Source organism: Geotrypetes seraphini, chromosome 17 (genome assembly GCF_902459505.1).
Source record: "Geotrypetes seraphini chromosome 17, aGeoSer1.1, whole genome shotgun sequence".
Taxonomy (NCBI): Eukaryota; Metazoa; Chordata; class Amphibia; order Gymnophiona; family Dermophiidae; genus Geotrypetes; species Geotrypetes seraphini.
The window spans coordinates 22453414-22467432 of NC_047100.1; the positions used below are offsets into that span (position 1 = coordinate 22453414).

General features: G+C 46.9%; 1 protein-coding gene across 10 annotated transcripts in view; it reads right to left on the reverse strand.

Annotated features, from left to right (window-relative positions):
• ADAMTS9 (ADAM metallopeptidase with thrombospondin type 1 motif 9) overlaps positions 1–14019 on the reverse strand; it is a 385044-nt gene that overhangs the window by 26340 nt on the left and 344685 nt on the right. For 8 of the 10 annotated variants that reach the window (XM_033926508.1, XM_033926507.1, XM_033926504.1 and 5 more), the window contains 3 exons: positions 7198–7368; positions 5845–6039; positions 3380–3512 (listed from right to left, as the gene is read on the reverse strand). In XM_033926508.1, the coding sequence (XP_033782399.1) occupies positions 3380–3512; positions 5845–6039; positions 7198–7368 (499 nt within the window). The remainder of the gene's footprint in view (positions 1–3379; positions 3513–5844; positions 6040–7197; positions 7369–14019) is intronic. The other 2 variants (XM_033926509.1, XM_033926505.1) reach the window with 1 other exon arrangement.

Consider the following 14019-nt stretch of genomic DNA (forward strand, 5'->3'; position numbering starts at 1 on the left):
AGACAGCGCACAACCATCAGGTGAAGCGCAGCTCCACCACTGTAAAAAGGAGCAACGTCTAAATCGGAGCCCTGCTGCAGCACGTTCCCTCTGCCGCGGTCCCGCCCCTCCTCTGACGTACAGGACCGCGGCAGAGGGAATGTGCTGCGGCAGGGCTACGATTTCAACGTGGCTCCTTTTCACATTGGCGGAGCTGCGCTGCACCTGATGGAGGGAGAGAAGGAACAGCGGGCCAAATTTCGGCGACGGCAGGAATTGTTTGGTGGGCCAAATTTTATTACCCCCGCAGGCCAGATTTAGCCCACAGGCCAGAAATTGACATGTCTGCTCTAAGCTGAGAAGAAGTCCTCCAACTGTACTGTTGCCAGTGGGAGGTGGCATTTCAATATTGTGCTTTCAATCACTAGGAAAAGGTAGGTTCCCTGGAGTCCTGCAGAGCTTGTTTGTCCCTCATCATTGAAGATGTGATAATGAATCAGCACCACCCACTGGCAGGACTGTGGGTGGAGGACTCCCGCTCAGCTTAGAGCAGCGGTCTCAAACTCAAACCCTTTGCAGGACCACATTTTGGATTTGTAGGTAGTTGGAGGACCGCAGAAAAAAAATAGTTAATGTCTTATTACAGAAATGACAATTTTGCATGAAGTAAAACCTTTATAGTTTATAAATCTTTCCCCCCACCACCACCAAAGGCCTGCATGTTCCCCCCTTCTTTGCAGCATCTTCCACCTTCCCCCCTGGCCTCCGCAGCGGTCCGCCCCACCTCTTGACATCAGGGGCAGTATCGCAGCAGAGGGAACATGCTGCTGAGGACGATGGCAGCCTGCAAGGATCGTTTCAGCACCGGCAATCCTCTCTGCAGGCTGCAGTAATTATCTGAAGGTAAGAGCGGGAGGCCAGGGGAGAAGCCAGAGGACGCTGCAAAGAGCGGGCAGCACTAGTACAGACCGCGGGCCGCAAAATAGTACCTGGTGGGCTGCATGTGGCCCCCCGAGCTGCGAGTTTGAGACCACTGGCTTAGAGGGAACAGTGGCACTGACTCCTGAATTAGACCCAGTTATTCAGTGCCAGCCACTATCTGGGTACCAGCACTGAATATCAGGATCAGGGGTAGCTGTTGGATGTATTGCCAATATTCAAGGGCAACACCAAGATAGCTATCTGGTAAACTTAGAACTGCCATTTTGTTCTGCCCTGATTAAATCTCTGGACTGCCCCGGCACGAACCAGAGAGTTTGAGAAGATATTCAGTCGCGCTTTCCAGCTAATCAGCCATCCTCTATCCAGCTAGGTTAGGGGTAGGCTTGAGGCGAAGTTAGGGTGGAATGGAAACTTAGCCAGTTAGGACGATATTCATTTCGCTAACTGGCTAAGTAAGCGTATAAAGGTAGGACAGCAAAACAGCGGTCCTAATTCTATACACTGAGTTAATCGAGCACCGGCCTGAATATGGCCAGTGCATGGTTAATTTCCGAGTTGGTGGACACCCCCCGATATTCAGTGCCGGGAGCCACACGTGCCCTGGCATTGGAAATCCAGGGTTAGGTCAGCCTGTGGTTGGAAGCAGCTTATAAACCGCTTATTGCCATGGGCTGAGTATCGACCCCTTTGTGTTTATTTATCTATTTGTTGTCTTCTCCCTGAAGCGCCTTCAAACAATCCAAAACACAGCTATCGGGATTCTTTCTCGTGCCCAACACCATGATCACGTCACCCCTCTTCTGGTGCAACACCACTGGCTCCCCATTGCATCGGGCATTCCTGCTTACCTTTCCTCTTTAACTACTTCCTATACCCCTTCTCATGCCCTTTGCTCTGCAAATTCTCCCTCTCTTCTGTTCTCGTCTAGAATCAACAAGGCATTCCAGTGCCTGCCTTTTTCTGCCGAGTTCCTACACTGTGGAATTCACTTTCACTTTACACTTGAACCCTCCTATCCCAAATTCCACTGGCATCTCTCAACAACCCCGCACCCCGTACAGGGGTGTAGCGAGGGATGTTTGTGCCCGGGGTGAAGCGCCTGGCATTGCAGCACTATGTCTTCCCCAGCAGCAGTGGGTGGAAGGGTCTCTTAGAGGCACTCTTCCTACCCCCTATTATCCTCACCCGTACTTCTTTGATTCTTATAGTCTTCGCTGGCAGTGAGGAGGGTCTCCTACCTACTGCTTGTATCGGCTGAGCCTTCCGTCTGACGTCACTTCCTGGTTCCACAAATAGGAAGTGAAGTCAGAGGGATGGCTGAGGCTGGCATCAGGGAGTAGTTCTTGCTCACTGCCAGCAAAACTAGAAGACTTGAAGAGGTTTATTTAAGGGACCCCCCCCTCCATTGCCAAAATGCCAGTGCCCCTACCAAGATGACGCCTGAAGTGCTCCAACCCCAATCCCTCTTACTACACCTCTGCACCTATATACCTATTAAATGCTTCAGCTTATCTCTGGCAGCAGGCAGCAACTCATATGTACTACTCACAGCCCCAGAATCTTCCCTCTGACATGGTCCCGCCTATGCAGAAACAGGAAGTTAAGTCAAAGGGATGGCTCTGGGACTGATCTGAGCAGTGCATATGAGTTGCTGCCTGCTGCTGGCACAGAACTAATGTATTTAAAAGATACATGGAGAGAGGGGGTTGTGAGACCACATCACCTGCAGAGAGAGGGGCAGGGGGAGAGACCAGATGATGGATGCCAGGCAGGGAGGCCTGGCTCTTGTGCCCACCTCCACCTTCTTAGGGTTACCAGACATCCGGAAAAACTCGGACATGTCCTCTTTTTAGAGAACTGTCCAGGTTCCCAGACGGACTTTCCAAAACCCGGCAGTTTGTCCGGGTTTTGGAAAGCCCCGATGAGCTCCATCTGTATCTGGAAGGCCTTCGAACATGCGCGGACGACGTCCCACACATCCCCAGATGCTCAAGATCCTCCAGACATGGCCAGAGCTCGTCGGGGAAGAAGACGAGGCTTTGGTGGGGGTGGGGCTGAGGGCAGAATGGGGTGGGACTTGAGATGGAACTGGGCGGGGCTGGGACGGAGTTTGTGAAGCGCCAAATATGGTAACCCTACATCTGCTCTAGGTGTCAAATACCCTAGGTATGCCACTGAAGGACTGTAAGGAATAATTAAAGAATTGAGGTAGAGAGGCTGCCCAGGGTAGAATGCCTATTAGGCCAAAATCAACATTTTAAATGTTATATGACATAAGACAGACAGTCATTGTTGCTTGAATAAAAGAGGAGAAACACGGTCTGTGAAGTTTGCATTGTCTAGGAGTTTGATGGCATTATTTTGCAATGGCTGGTTGCTTGGCGGCTGAAGAGTGCGGCACCCACTAAAAGGGAATTACAGAACAATACAATCAGAACAATACAATATATCAGCTTACAGTCATGGGTGTTGTGGCACGCTCTCTGCTCTTCCGGTTTGAAAGCCAGGGGGCACAGGTTACTCAGCTGGTCATCATTTGTCAAGCACTGCACTGAACGGTGAATCACTCCAGTGCCACAGGTTACAGAACACTGAAAATGGAAAAAACAAAACAAAAACACACTAGGACTTGTTACTATTGCTTTTAAGCACTCTGCCTAGTTGACTATCACCTTTGTAGAGACATTCTTTAATAGCAAAGTGGACAGAGGAACAATGAAAGTGTCTCTGCTAAATTTCTTTCTAAGTGGGAGACACCTAAAGCTAAGTTCATTTCTATCAGCTGTTTCACTATCACCTGAAATTTTTAGGGTGGTGGCAAATTAGCAATGATTTTGCTGCCATGTTTGGGGTATGTGCAGACAATGGCACTTTAACGTAAAATTTTATTGAAAACCTGCAATACCGTAAAGTTCAATGCGTCTTATAATTCACAAAGACAAACTGAACAAGAGTGAATTACGTAGCATCGTTCATGGGTTACCAGATTTTTCCACGGAGAAACCCGGACACATGGCCACGCCCTGCTCTGCCCAAGCCCTCCCCCCTACAAAGCCTCATCTTTCTTTTCCGACCCCAGGGCCGCCTCTGGAGAGTCTCCGAGCATGCGCGGATGCATGTGACCTCCGGACACAGCCAGGAGGCCAGGGCTTTCCAAAACCTGAACAAACTATTGGGTTTTGGAAAGTCCTCTAAAAAGAGGATATGTCTGGTAACCCTAATCGTTCAGGTAGATATTTAACATTAAAAAAAAAAAACGTTTTTAATAATTTTCTAAAATGGGAGTAAGATCTTGCAGTGAGCAGCAAAGGCCCTAAGGCCTAAAAAGTGACACCTTAAGCTGCCCTACTGGTGCCTAACTTAAGTTGAAAAAGTCATTAAAAAAAAACCCATTTTAAAAGGGAAAATGTAGGTACCTACCGGCGCCTTATAAAAATGGCGCCTGCATCGCTCCTACAGATGCATTTTACAACACCTAGCACCACTGTAGACGTGGTTACACAGGAAGTGTCATTAGACATCATAACGCGCCTCCTTAGGCGAGATTCACATAAAAGGTGGCACTTCAAACGTACGCTTTGAAAACCCTGGCCTACATTTCCGGCGCCTACCTTTTCCGAAGCTGCAATTCTATAAACGGTGCCTTTGCGTGATTGACACGCAATCAGCGGCCATTTTTAAGGTGGCCTCTGACAACGGTGCCATTGATAGGATCCAGGACTAAATCTCTTTCCCAGTTTGCAGCTTGAAAAAATAGTAACCGATGAAGATAACTCTTATAAAGGCTACTCTTATGGTGGGAAAAACAAACACGGATGGTCTATACAAAGATCGTCTTGAAAAAAACAAACCAAAATTGATCAACAACATATCCTGGTGCTAAACCATCCAATTCTCTCCCGCTGCCACACAACCACCCACTTCCCTGCTGCGGGAGAGATACCTATTCATTCCTGCTGTCACACAACGCCCTCCAACTGCGGCAGGAGAGATGCACACTCTCTCCCGCTGCCAAGTGACCCCTCACCCTCACCCCGCAGCAGGAGAGATGCACACTCTCTCCCGCTGACAAGCAAATCCCCCCCACCAGCAGAAGATATGCCCATTCTCTCCTGCTGCATCACAACCCTCCCCCCACCGCCTCCAACCTCTCTCCCCCCCCCCGTATCTTTAATTAGATGGCTGACCACAGGGATGCCTACTCCCTCTGGCCAGCTAGCCCGCCTCTTTCAAAATGGGCCTTCCCCCTGGGGCTCTGATTGGCAACAGGAGAGAATAGGTATCTCTCCCGCTGCAGGGGAGAGTGGACATCTCTCGCTGCTTGTGGGGGGGGGGGGGAGGAGGCTGCTTCTCAAGATGGCTTTTCTAGCAGTGTCTAACACTATGACGGGGGTTTAAACAGTGCTGTCACTTTACCGGCATCCCTGGACCGGTCGTTGATTTTTGTCCCCAAAAACCGACACCACTCTTGGAGAATGGCTCAATGATTTTAAAGAATCCACCAGAGTGCTCTTTTAATGTTGAGGAACCCATTTGCTTGTCAGTGATGTCAGAGATAAGATGTTTTGATAATCCATCACTAAAATGGGTGCAGGCTAAACCATCGGGAAACAGTTTATTGACGGCATTAAACTTTTGAAAATCTGGGCCTCCGTGCTGGAGGCTGCTTATCACCACAGGATGAATATTTAACCGTATATCACTATTCCCAAAACAGAATATGCAATATTGTCAAATTTAATAGAAGGCATAAAAAAAAACCCAACAACCCTCAAGAAACCCTCACTTATTATTAAAACCTCTAAGAAGGAACAAGCCTCAAACTGTGATTCACTAAGATCTGACTATAGAGAAAAATAAAACCTAAGAATCACTGTGACAAGCCTGGCAAAAGGAAAGGGTTAAAAAAAAAAAACAACTTACGCTTCCCCAGTTTCCAACTCTCCAGGACGCAGACACGGGGCACTCGCCGATGTAACAGTTACGGACATTTTGCGGCTGTGTGCCAGGACAGTTTGCCGCGCTCTGATAGCCGTATTCATAGTGTTCCTTCTCAGAGAAAACTTCACTACAGGAAACGAGTCTTTGCTGATAACCTTCACCGCACGTTACCGAACACTGGTAGAAGAAAGAAGAGAATGAGGAACACGCTTCAACACTTCTCAATTTACAGCGCATACAGCATATCTAATAAACTAGATAAAAAGCCAGTGTTGTACCGAATATTCATATTCAATTCGATTCAGCCTTAACTACAGCCAAATAGTGATTTAAATTTGAATATGGGGCTCTACATGTAATTAAACTTTGGAATTTGTTGCTGGAGAATATGGTGAAATCAGTTAGCTTAGCGGGGTTTAAAAAAGGTTTGGATAATTTCCATAAAGAGAAGTCCATAGGCCATTACTGAGATGACTTGGGGGAAATCCACTGCTTATTCCTAGGATAAGCAGCATAAAATCTGTTTTACTACTTGGGATCTAGGTTGGCCACTGTTGGAAACAGGATACTGGGTTTGATGGACCTTCAGTCTGTCCCAGTATGGCAAATCTTATGTTCTTACCCTACGAAATAAAGACTTGATCTCTGATTTCTCTTCTAATTTGTTATGTTAAAGCTCTGTGCTCATTATTCATATTTGGCTGAATAGTAAAATATGCTATTCAGAAATAAATTTTAACAGAGCATGGCTAATTTTATTCCTGATATTCCCCGTCTAAAAAAAAATAAAAATTAATGTTATTGTTAATTGTGATAAGTGACTTTCTAAATCCACTGCAGCCCAGAGTACCCTCCATTGCCCTGGGTCAGTGGCATAGTAAGGGAGGGGGTGCAGGCACAACCTCCTCCTCTCCACCCCCTGCCTTTTCCCACTCTTCTCTCCGCAGTGCGCGCACTTCCCTTCCCCCATACTTCTAGCTGCTCACCGCCGCAAGCAACATCAACATGCGTCTCATGACTGAGTCGGCTCCTGCTGACATCACTTTCGGGTGTAGTGCCCCTTACAAAGACCGCACGCCTGGGGTGGCACCTTCCCTCCCCCCTGCACCCACCTGACCCCTGTGTGTTTTGTGCTGTCTTATTCTACAAGATGAATTATGAGCCGTGCTGTTGGCGAAAGGTCTTGCTCGGCACGGGGAAGCAGCCAGTGAGGACTTTTGTAAGGAAAGTCTGGGGATTTGCCCTTTGATCAGTAGCTTGAAGCCCCGATCGCACGATCCTCTGTGCTCTGTGTGGCCGACACCTCACGTTTTGATTTGATTTGTTAAATGGTACCTCTGACCATTCTCCGGTGATCCAGATGTATTCACACGGCTGTACATTGCAGCTTTCCACTTCAGGGGGTTGCTCCTTCTTGATGCAATAAGCGCCGTGCACCTCTTCCTTGTCCTGATTCACACAAAGGACTTTGCGGTAGCGGGATCCCACCCCACAGGATTTTGTGCACTGTTAAAACATTTGGAAAAGTGACAGCGCTTCTGTTAGAGAGTTGAAAGATAGTGTTAACTGATAGAAACCTGCTGGGCTGAAGGTGTTCCTTTTCAATACATGGACCTGTCTCTCACTCACACCCCTCCTCATTCACCTACCTAGCAGGACATACCCATTCAGACACACATTCACCCCTCCTCAGAAACTCACAGAAGGACAGACACATTTTACTTACACAAACACAGCAGCAGCTCTGTAACCCATTTCTAAGCACTGTACATTTTGTAATAAGCCCATTTCCATATAAAATACGTAGGGCCTTGGATTGATTCAACCAGTAGCAAACCCACTGCATCTTCATAGCAGCAGAACCAGAATCTGAGGAGCCCCAGAGGTCTATGGGGAAGGAAGGGTAAGGGCCAGAGGTCAGGTGGGTAGGCCTGGGGCATCAAATTGGTTCAGAAGTTCATGACAAAGAAGAGAAATGAGAAGACTCCTGGATGGCCAGGTGAAGGAGTAAGACAAGCAGAACTTCGTGGGTGTGTAGGATAGCAGTGTAGCTCCTGGCTGCTTTGAGACTGCTTACCGTTAAGCAAAAGGAAAACCTTCCACTGGTTTTGCCCACACAGTGGCAGTATTGTTCTGCGAGTCAGTTTGGGAAATAAGGGGATCGAACGAAGACGACATTTCAACACTTAACTATCAAACACACGTTTTATAGATGCACTGCTGCCCCACTTCACAGGAACTGCTTGCTCCTCTTTCCAAATATCGTAGTTTCTACTGTACTTTGCAATAAATGTTTGTAGGCTCTGGCTTTTGTACATTTTAGCACAATAGAAGAATAATCTCTCATCTGTGCCAAACTATAAAAACAAAACAAAAACGACAAACTGTCTCAAAATGGTCTAAGGCAGGGGTGTCAAAGTCCTTCCTCGAGGGCCGCAATCCAGTCGGGTTTTCAGGATTTCCCCAATGAATATGCATGAGATCTGTTAGCATACAATGAAAGCAGGGCATGCAAATAGATCTCATGCATATTCATTGGGGAAATCCTGAAAACCCGACTGGAATATGGCTCTCGAGGACCAGAGTTCCCTACCCCTGATCTAGCCTTTTGAGTCTAAGGCTGGAATTTTTGTTTAGGATCTAAGTCAGGGGTGTCAAAGTCCCTTCTCGAGGGCCGCAATCCAGTCTGGTTTTCAGGATTTCCCCAATGAATATGCATGAGATCTGTTAGCATACAATGAAAGCAGTGCATGCAAATAGATCTCATGCATATTCATTGGGGAAATCCTGAAAACCCGACTGGAATATGGCTCTCGAGGACCAGAGTTCCCTACCCCTGATCTAGCCTTTTGAGTCTAAGGCTGGAATTTTTGTTTAGGATCTAAGTCAGGGGTGTCAAAGTCCCTCCTCGAGGGCCGCAATCCAGTCGGGTTTTCAGGATTTCCCCAATGAATATGCATGAGATCTGTTAGCATACAATGAAAGCAGGGCGTGCAAATAGATCTCATGCATATTCATTGGGGAAATCCTGAAAACCCGACTGGAATATGGCTCTCGAGGACCGGAGTTCCCTACCCCTGATCTAGCCTTTTGAGTCTAAGGCTGGAATTTTTGTTTAGGATCTAAGTCAGGGGTGTCAAAGTCCCTCCTGGAGGGCCTCAATCCAGTCGGGTTTTCAGGATTTCCCCAATGAATATGCATGAGATCTGTTAGCATACAATGAAAGCAGTGCATGCAAATAGATCTCATGCATAGTCATTGGGGAAATCCTGAAAACCCGATTGGAATACGGCTCTCGAGGACCGGAGTTCCCTACCCCTGATCTAGCCTTTTGAGTCTAAGGCTGGAATTTTTGTTTAGGATCTAAGTCAGGGGTGTCAAAGTCCCTCCTCGAGAGCCGCAATCCAGTCGGGTTTTCAGGATTTCCCCAATGAATATGCATGAGATCTGTTAGCATACCATGAAAGCAGGCCGTGCAAATAGATCTCATGCTTATTCAATGGAGGAATCCTGAAAACCCGACTGGATTGCGGCCCTCGAGGAGAGACTTTGACACCCCTGGTCTAAGGTATAACATCCAGAGCATCTGGGTGAATAATAGAACAGTCTGTCTTCCTCCTTGACGTGTACCTACAGAAAGCCTTAGGTTATGTTCTATTGAGTAATGGGTCTTTGCTACTCACCATCTATTACCACCTAATGCTGAACATAAAATACCCAACACAATGTACATAGTATTATTTGTTGTGATATCTACCTTCTTAGCTCTCCATTCCCCTAGCCCAGGGGAAAGCAATTCCGGTCCTCGAAAGCCGGAGCCAGGCCAGATTTTCAGGATATCCACAATATCTCAAGGAGGCAGCGCATGGAAATTCATCGCCTACATATTCATTCTGGAGATCCTGAAAACCCGACCTGCCTGTGGCTCTCGAGGACCGGAATTGCTTTCCCCCCCATATCAAAGGGAACACTGTGGTCATGATGAAAGCCACCACAATAATCAAAGTTAGAGAATAAAAAAAAAATCCACACTAATAACAACATATAATTACCGTAAGACTCCAAATCTCCAGCTCAATGCGTCATCATTCATTATGCTCCAAAAGAAATACTTCTAAATTAGGGATCTCAAAGTCCCTCCTCGAGGGCCGCAATCCAGTTGGGTTTTCCGGATTTCCCCAATTAATATGCATGAGATCTATGTGCATGCGCTGCTTTCAATGCATATTCATTGGGGAAATCCTGAAAACCCGACTGAATTGCGGCCCTCAAGGAGGGACTTTGAGATCCCTGTACTCGACGAAGTTATTAGTTCAGGGGTAGGGAACTCCGGTCCTCGAGAGCCGTATTCCAGTCAGGTTTTCAGGATTTCCCCAATGAATATGCTTGAGATCTATGTGCATGCACTGCTTTCAATGCATATTCATTGGGGAAATCCTGAAAACCCGACTGGATTCTGGCCCTCGAGGACCGACTTTGACACCTGTGCCCTAGGCAGTTCAGGAAGCTGGACCCGCTTGAATGATGTGGTCATACAACCCAGATCTAACTCCAGTGATTTGGGCCATCGTCCAGCACTTATGTAGGATTTCTAGTACAGCAGCTCCGAAGAGGGCCAAACGGTCCTTGACGAGGTGTTTTGGAAGAACCCCAGATCTGGCTCCCCATCCGGTCCCCTCAACTGCCAAGGCTGATGGCTCTGAATACGCTCCCCAACCTACTCTTTTGCCTTCCCTTGCAGTAACGGTGAGAGGTGCCCCCCCGTCCTGTTCTCCGCTCCCCCACCCCATCCGCTCCTTCTCCGACCCTCCTGCCGCGTGGTTTGCGCCCCTTCCCTAACCCCAAACTACTTTAATGTTTCCGGCGTCCTGCTGCTTGTACCAGGTTGGGATTGCTGCTTGCGCCCAGAACGTTAAAGAGGTACGAGGGAAGGGGATGGAAGAGCAGGGGGCGGAGAGGATGACGGGTGCCATGCCCCTCCCAATATGGTGCCTGGGGCGGCCCAACCCCCCCCCCCCCACTACATTACTGACTACTAATCATTTCTATAGCACTACTAGCCATACACAGCACGGTACATCAAAACAGAAGAGACAGTCCCTGCTCTAAAGAGCCTACAATCTAATTAAGACAGACAAACTGGAGAAGAGAAGTGCATCAATGTGCAGTGCTCAGGTGGGGGAATTGCAGAGGGAATGATAAGACGGATATTGGTGAGTTGGAGTTTGGAAGGGAACGGGATTGGGATTTGCTATACCGCTTGGACAAGGTGCATTAAGCGGTTTACAATCAGGTACTCGAGCATTTTCCCTATCTGTCCTGATGGGCTCAAAGTCTATCTAATGTACCCGGGGCAGTGGAGGATCAATTAACTCGCCAAGGGTCACATGGAGCAGTGTGGGGGTTTGAACCCACGATCTCAGAGCGCTGAGGCCGTAGCTCTAACATCACACCCTCCGTTACTGAATTGAAAACATCTTGAAAGAAGTAGACTTTGAGTCTGGATTTAAATACTGCTAAGGATGGAGCTCGATGCACCGAGTCAGGCAGTTTGCTCCAGGCATACAGTGCAGCAAAGAAGAAGGGATGGAGTCTGGAGTTGGCTGTAGTGGAGAAGGGTACAGATAAGAGAGACTTATCTGATGAGCAGAATGGCCGGGGGGGGGGGGAAGGGGAGGGAGAGGAGAGATACTATGGAGCTGCAGAGCGAATACACTTGTAGGTCAGTAAATGGAGTCTGAACCGTATACGGAAACGGATAGGAAGCCAATGAGGTAACATGGGAAAGGGGTAATGCAGGCATAGCGACATTAAGAACATAAGAATAGCCTTACTGGGCAAGATCAATCTAGCCCAGTAGCCCATTCTCACGGTGGCCAATACAGGTCACTAGTACCTGGGCAAAAGCCAAAGAGTAGCAACATTCCATGTTACCGATCCAGGGCAAGCAGAGGCGTCCCCCATGTCTTAATAACAGACTATGGACTTTTCTTGGTAACCCTACTCAGAAATTTAGGAGCTGATATCAGAGTAGAAAAGGTTCCTACCCACTTCACCTCCTAACTGGGTGTTCCCTGAATTTTCAGCAGCATATAACCAGATAGTGTCACTGAAAATACAGCAAGACCACCGCAGCACTATCTGGTTAATGCTGTAGTAGTCCAGGATGGAGACAGTGTGGGCCTGGAAGTTACCAGGCAGCAATGGTATTCGGTGCCGGTGCTTGGATAAATATCCAGGCAAGCAGAGCCACAGAAATAGCAATCATAACTTGCTCAGAGTTATTGGGGTCCTGGCTGTGAAAAATAGCCAATACCTGGATAACTTCTAGTGTTCAAGCAAGACCTGAATATTCAACGATGGTACTTTGATTAGGTCCAGTATTAAAATTCTGGGTCAAATTCTACCCATGGTGGTCAGCGCCTTAAAAATCACTGACCCAGACCTTTACATTGTAAGCCCTATCGGGGCAGGGAGCTAGCTATTGCAACTGAATGCAAAAGGCAGAAGTTAAATTCTAATCCTTCCTTCCTTTTTAGACTAATATATGCCTTATTCCCGCATAAGAGGATTCAAAATAGTTTATTTACTTATTTAAAAAAAATGATGTACCGCCTATGATCTAAGAGGTTTCCATAAAATGAACATACATAATTATAAACACAAAGCTTAAACTTTACATCATAGGAGATAAAATGCAGTGCGGGTTGTCCCCCTTCGATAGAATAATTTCATGTGCAAATTCCTATACAGTTGGCCCAATAGAAGCCAGTGAAAAGTCCCTTGGTAAAGTGCGACGGGAAAGAACAGCAGCAGATTGAAAATAAGGAACCTGAGTTTTCATCATCTGCGTTCTGCACGCCAGGATTCATTAATGGGCATTACGTATTTTCATCTTGGAACAGAGGCTTGTCACGTTTTCAGAGAAGCCTCAAATCCAGTGTGGAGCTCTGGAGACCTTAATGAAGACAGCGTGGCACATCCAACACCCACCTTAAGAAGGAAGACAGGGAAGTAGCCAGGGGCTGGAGGATGGATGGGGGCTGGTAATGTTTTTCAGCTGTAGAACAGATGTAAAAAGGGCCAGCGACAGGGGGGGGGGGAGGAAGACGGAATTCTGCTTTTTTGAGCTAATTATATTGTTTGCTCAGAATTAACCAATGCTGGCTATTTGGTGACCCATATTTTTTTTTGCAGCCTTAACTCCTAATAGGAGTTTCAGTATAATGCTCCGTAGAAATCATAAAATGAAAACTGGGTTCCATTTCTGAATTTGGAAGTTTCAACAAAGGCACAGAGGAAAGGCGGAAGGAAGATACATTACATTTTTTCTTTTTGTTCGTTTGCACTCTTATTAAGATTTATAGATATCATTGTGGTGCCCTATTTTGTTTCGGATCCAACAGCAGTTCAAAGAATGGTCAATATTCAGGCAACCACGGTGAATGTTTTCATAAACCTTACTGGATATGTTAGACTTGCATTTTCAATACTGAGCCACGTACATGCACTGGCATTGACTATCTGGACCTATACCCACTGTATCATTTCCTCTACCATAATCTACCCAACCCTGAGATGTCCTGTCTGTCTAATTAGATTGTTAGCTCTTCTGAGCAGGGACTGTCTATTTGCAGTTTCACATAAAGCTGAAATCCTTCCTTTTCCAGAAATTCTTTTAGGGGTAGATTGTACAAGTCACTGGTGAGGCCCTACTTGGAGTATTGATTTTCATTTTGGAGGCCATATCTGGCAAAGGATAAAAGAAGCGGACCAGAGGAAGGTGACAGAAAATGGTAGGGAATTTGCGCAAAAAAACATATGAGAAAGAGACTAGAAGACCTGAATATGTATACTCTAGAGCAGTGTTTCCCAACCGTGTCCTGGAAGACCACCAGCCAGTCGGATTTTTGGGATAACCCTAATGAATATGCATGAGAGAGATTTGCGTATAATGGAGGTGACAGGCATGCAAATCTGCTTCATGCATATTCATTAGGGCTAGCCTGAAAACCTGACTGGCTGGTGGTCCTCCAGGACAGGGTTGGGAAACACTGCTCTAGAGGAGAGGAGGGACAGGGGAGATACGATATAGATGTTTAAATACTTGAAAGGTATTAATACAGAACCAAATCTTTTCCAGAGAAGGGAAAATGG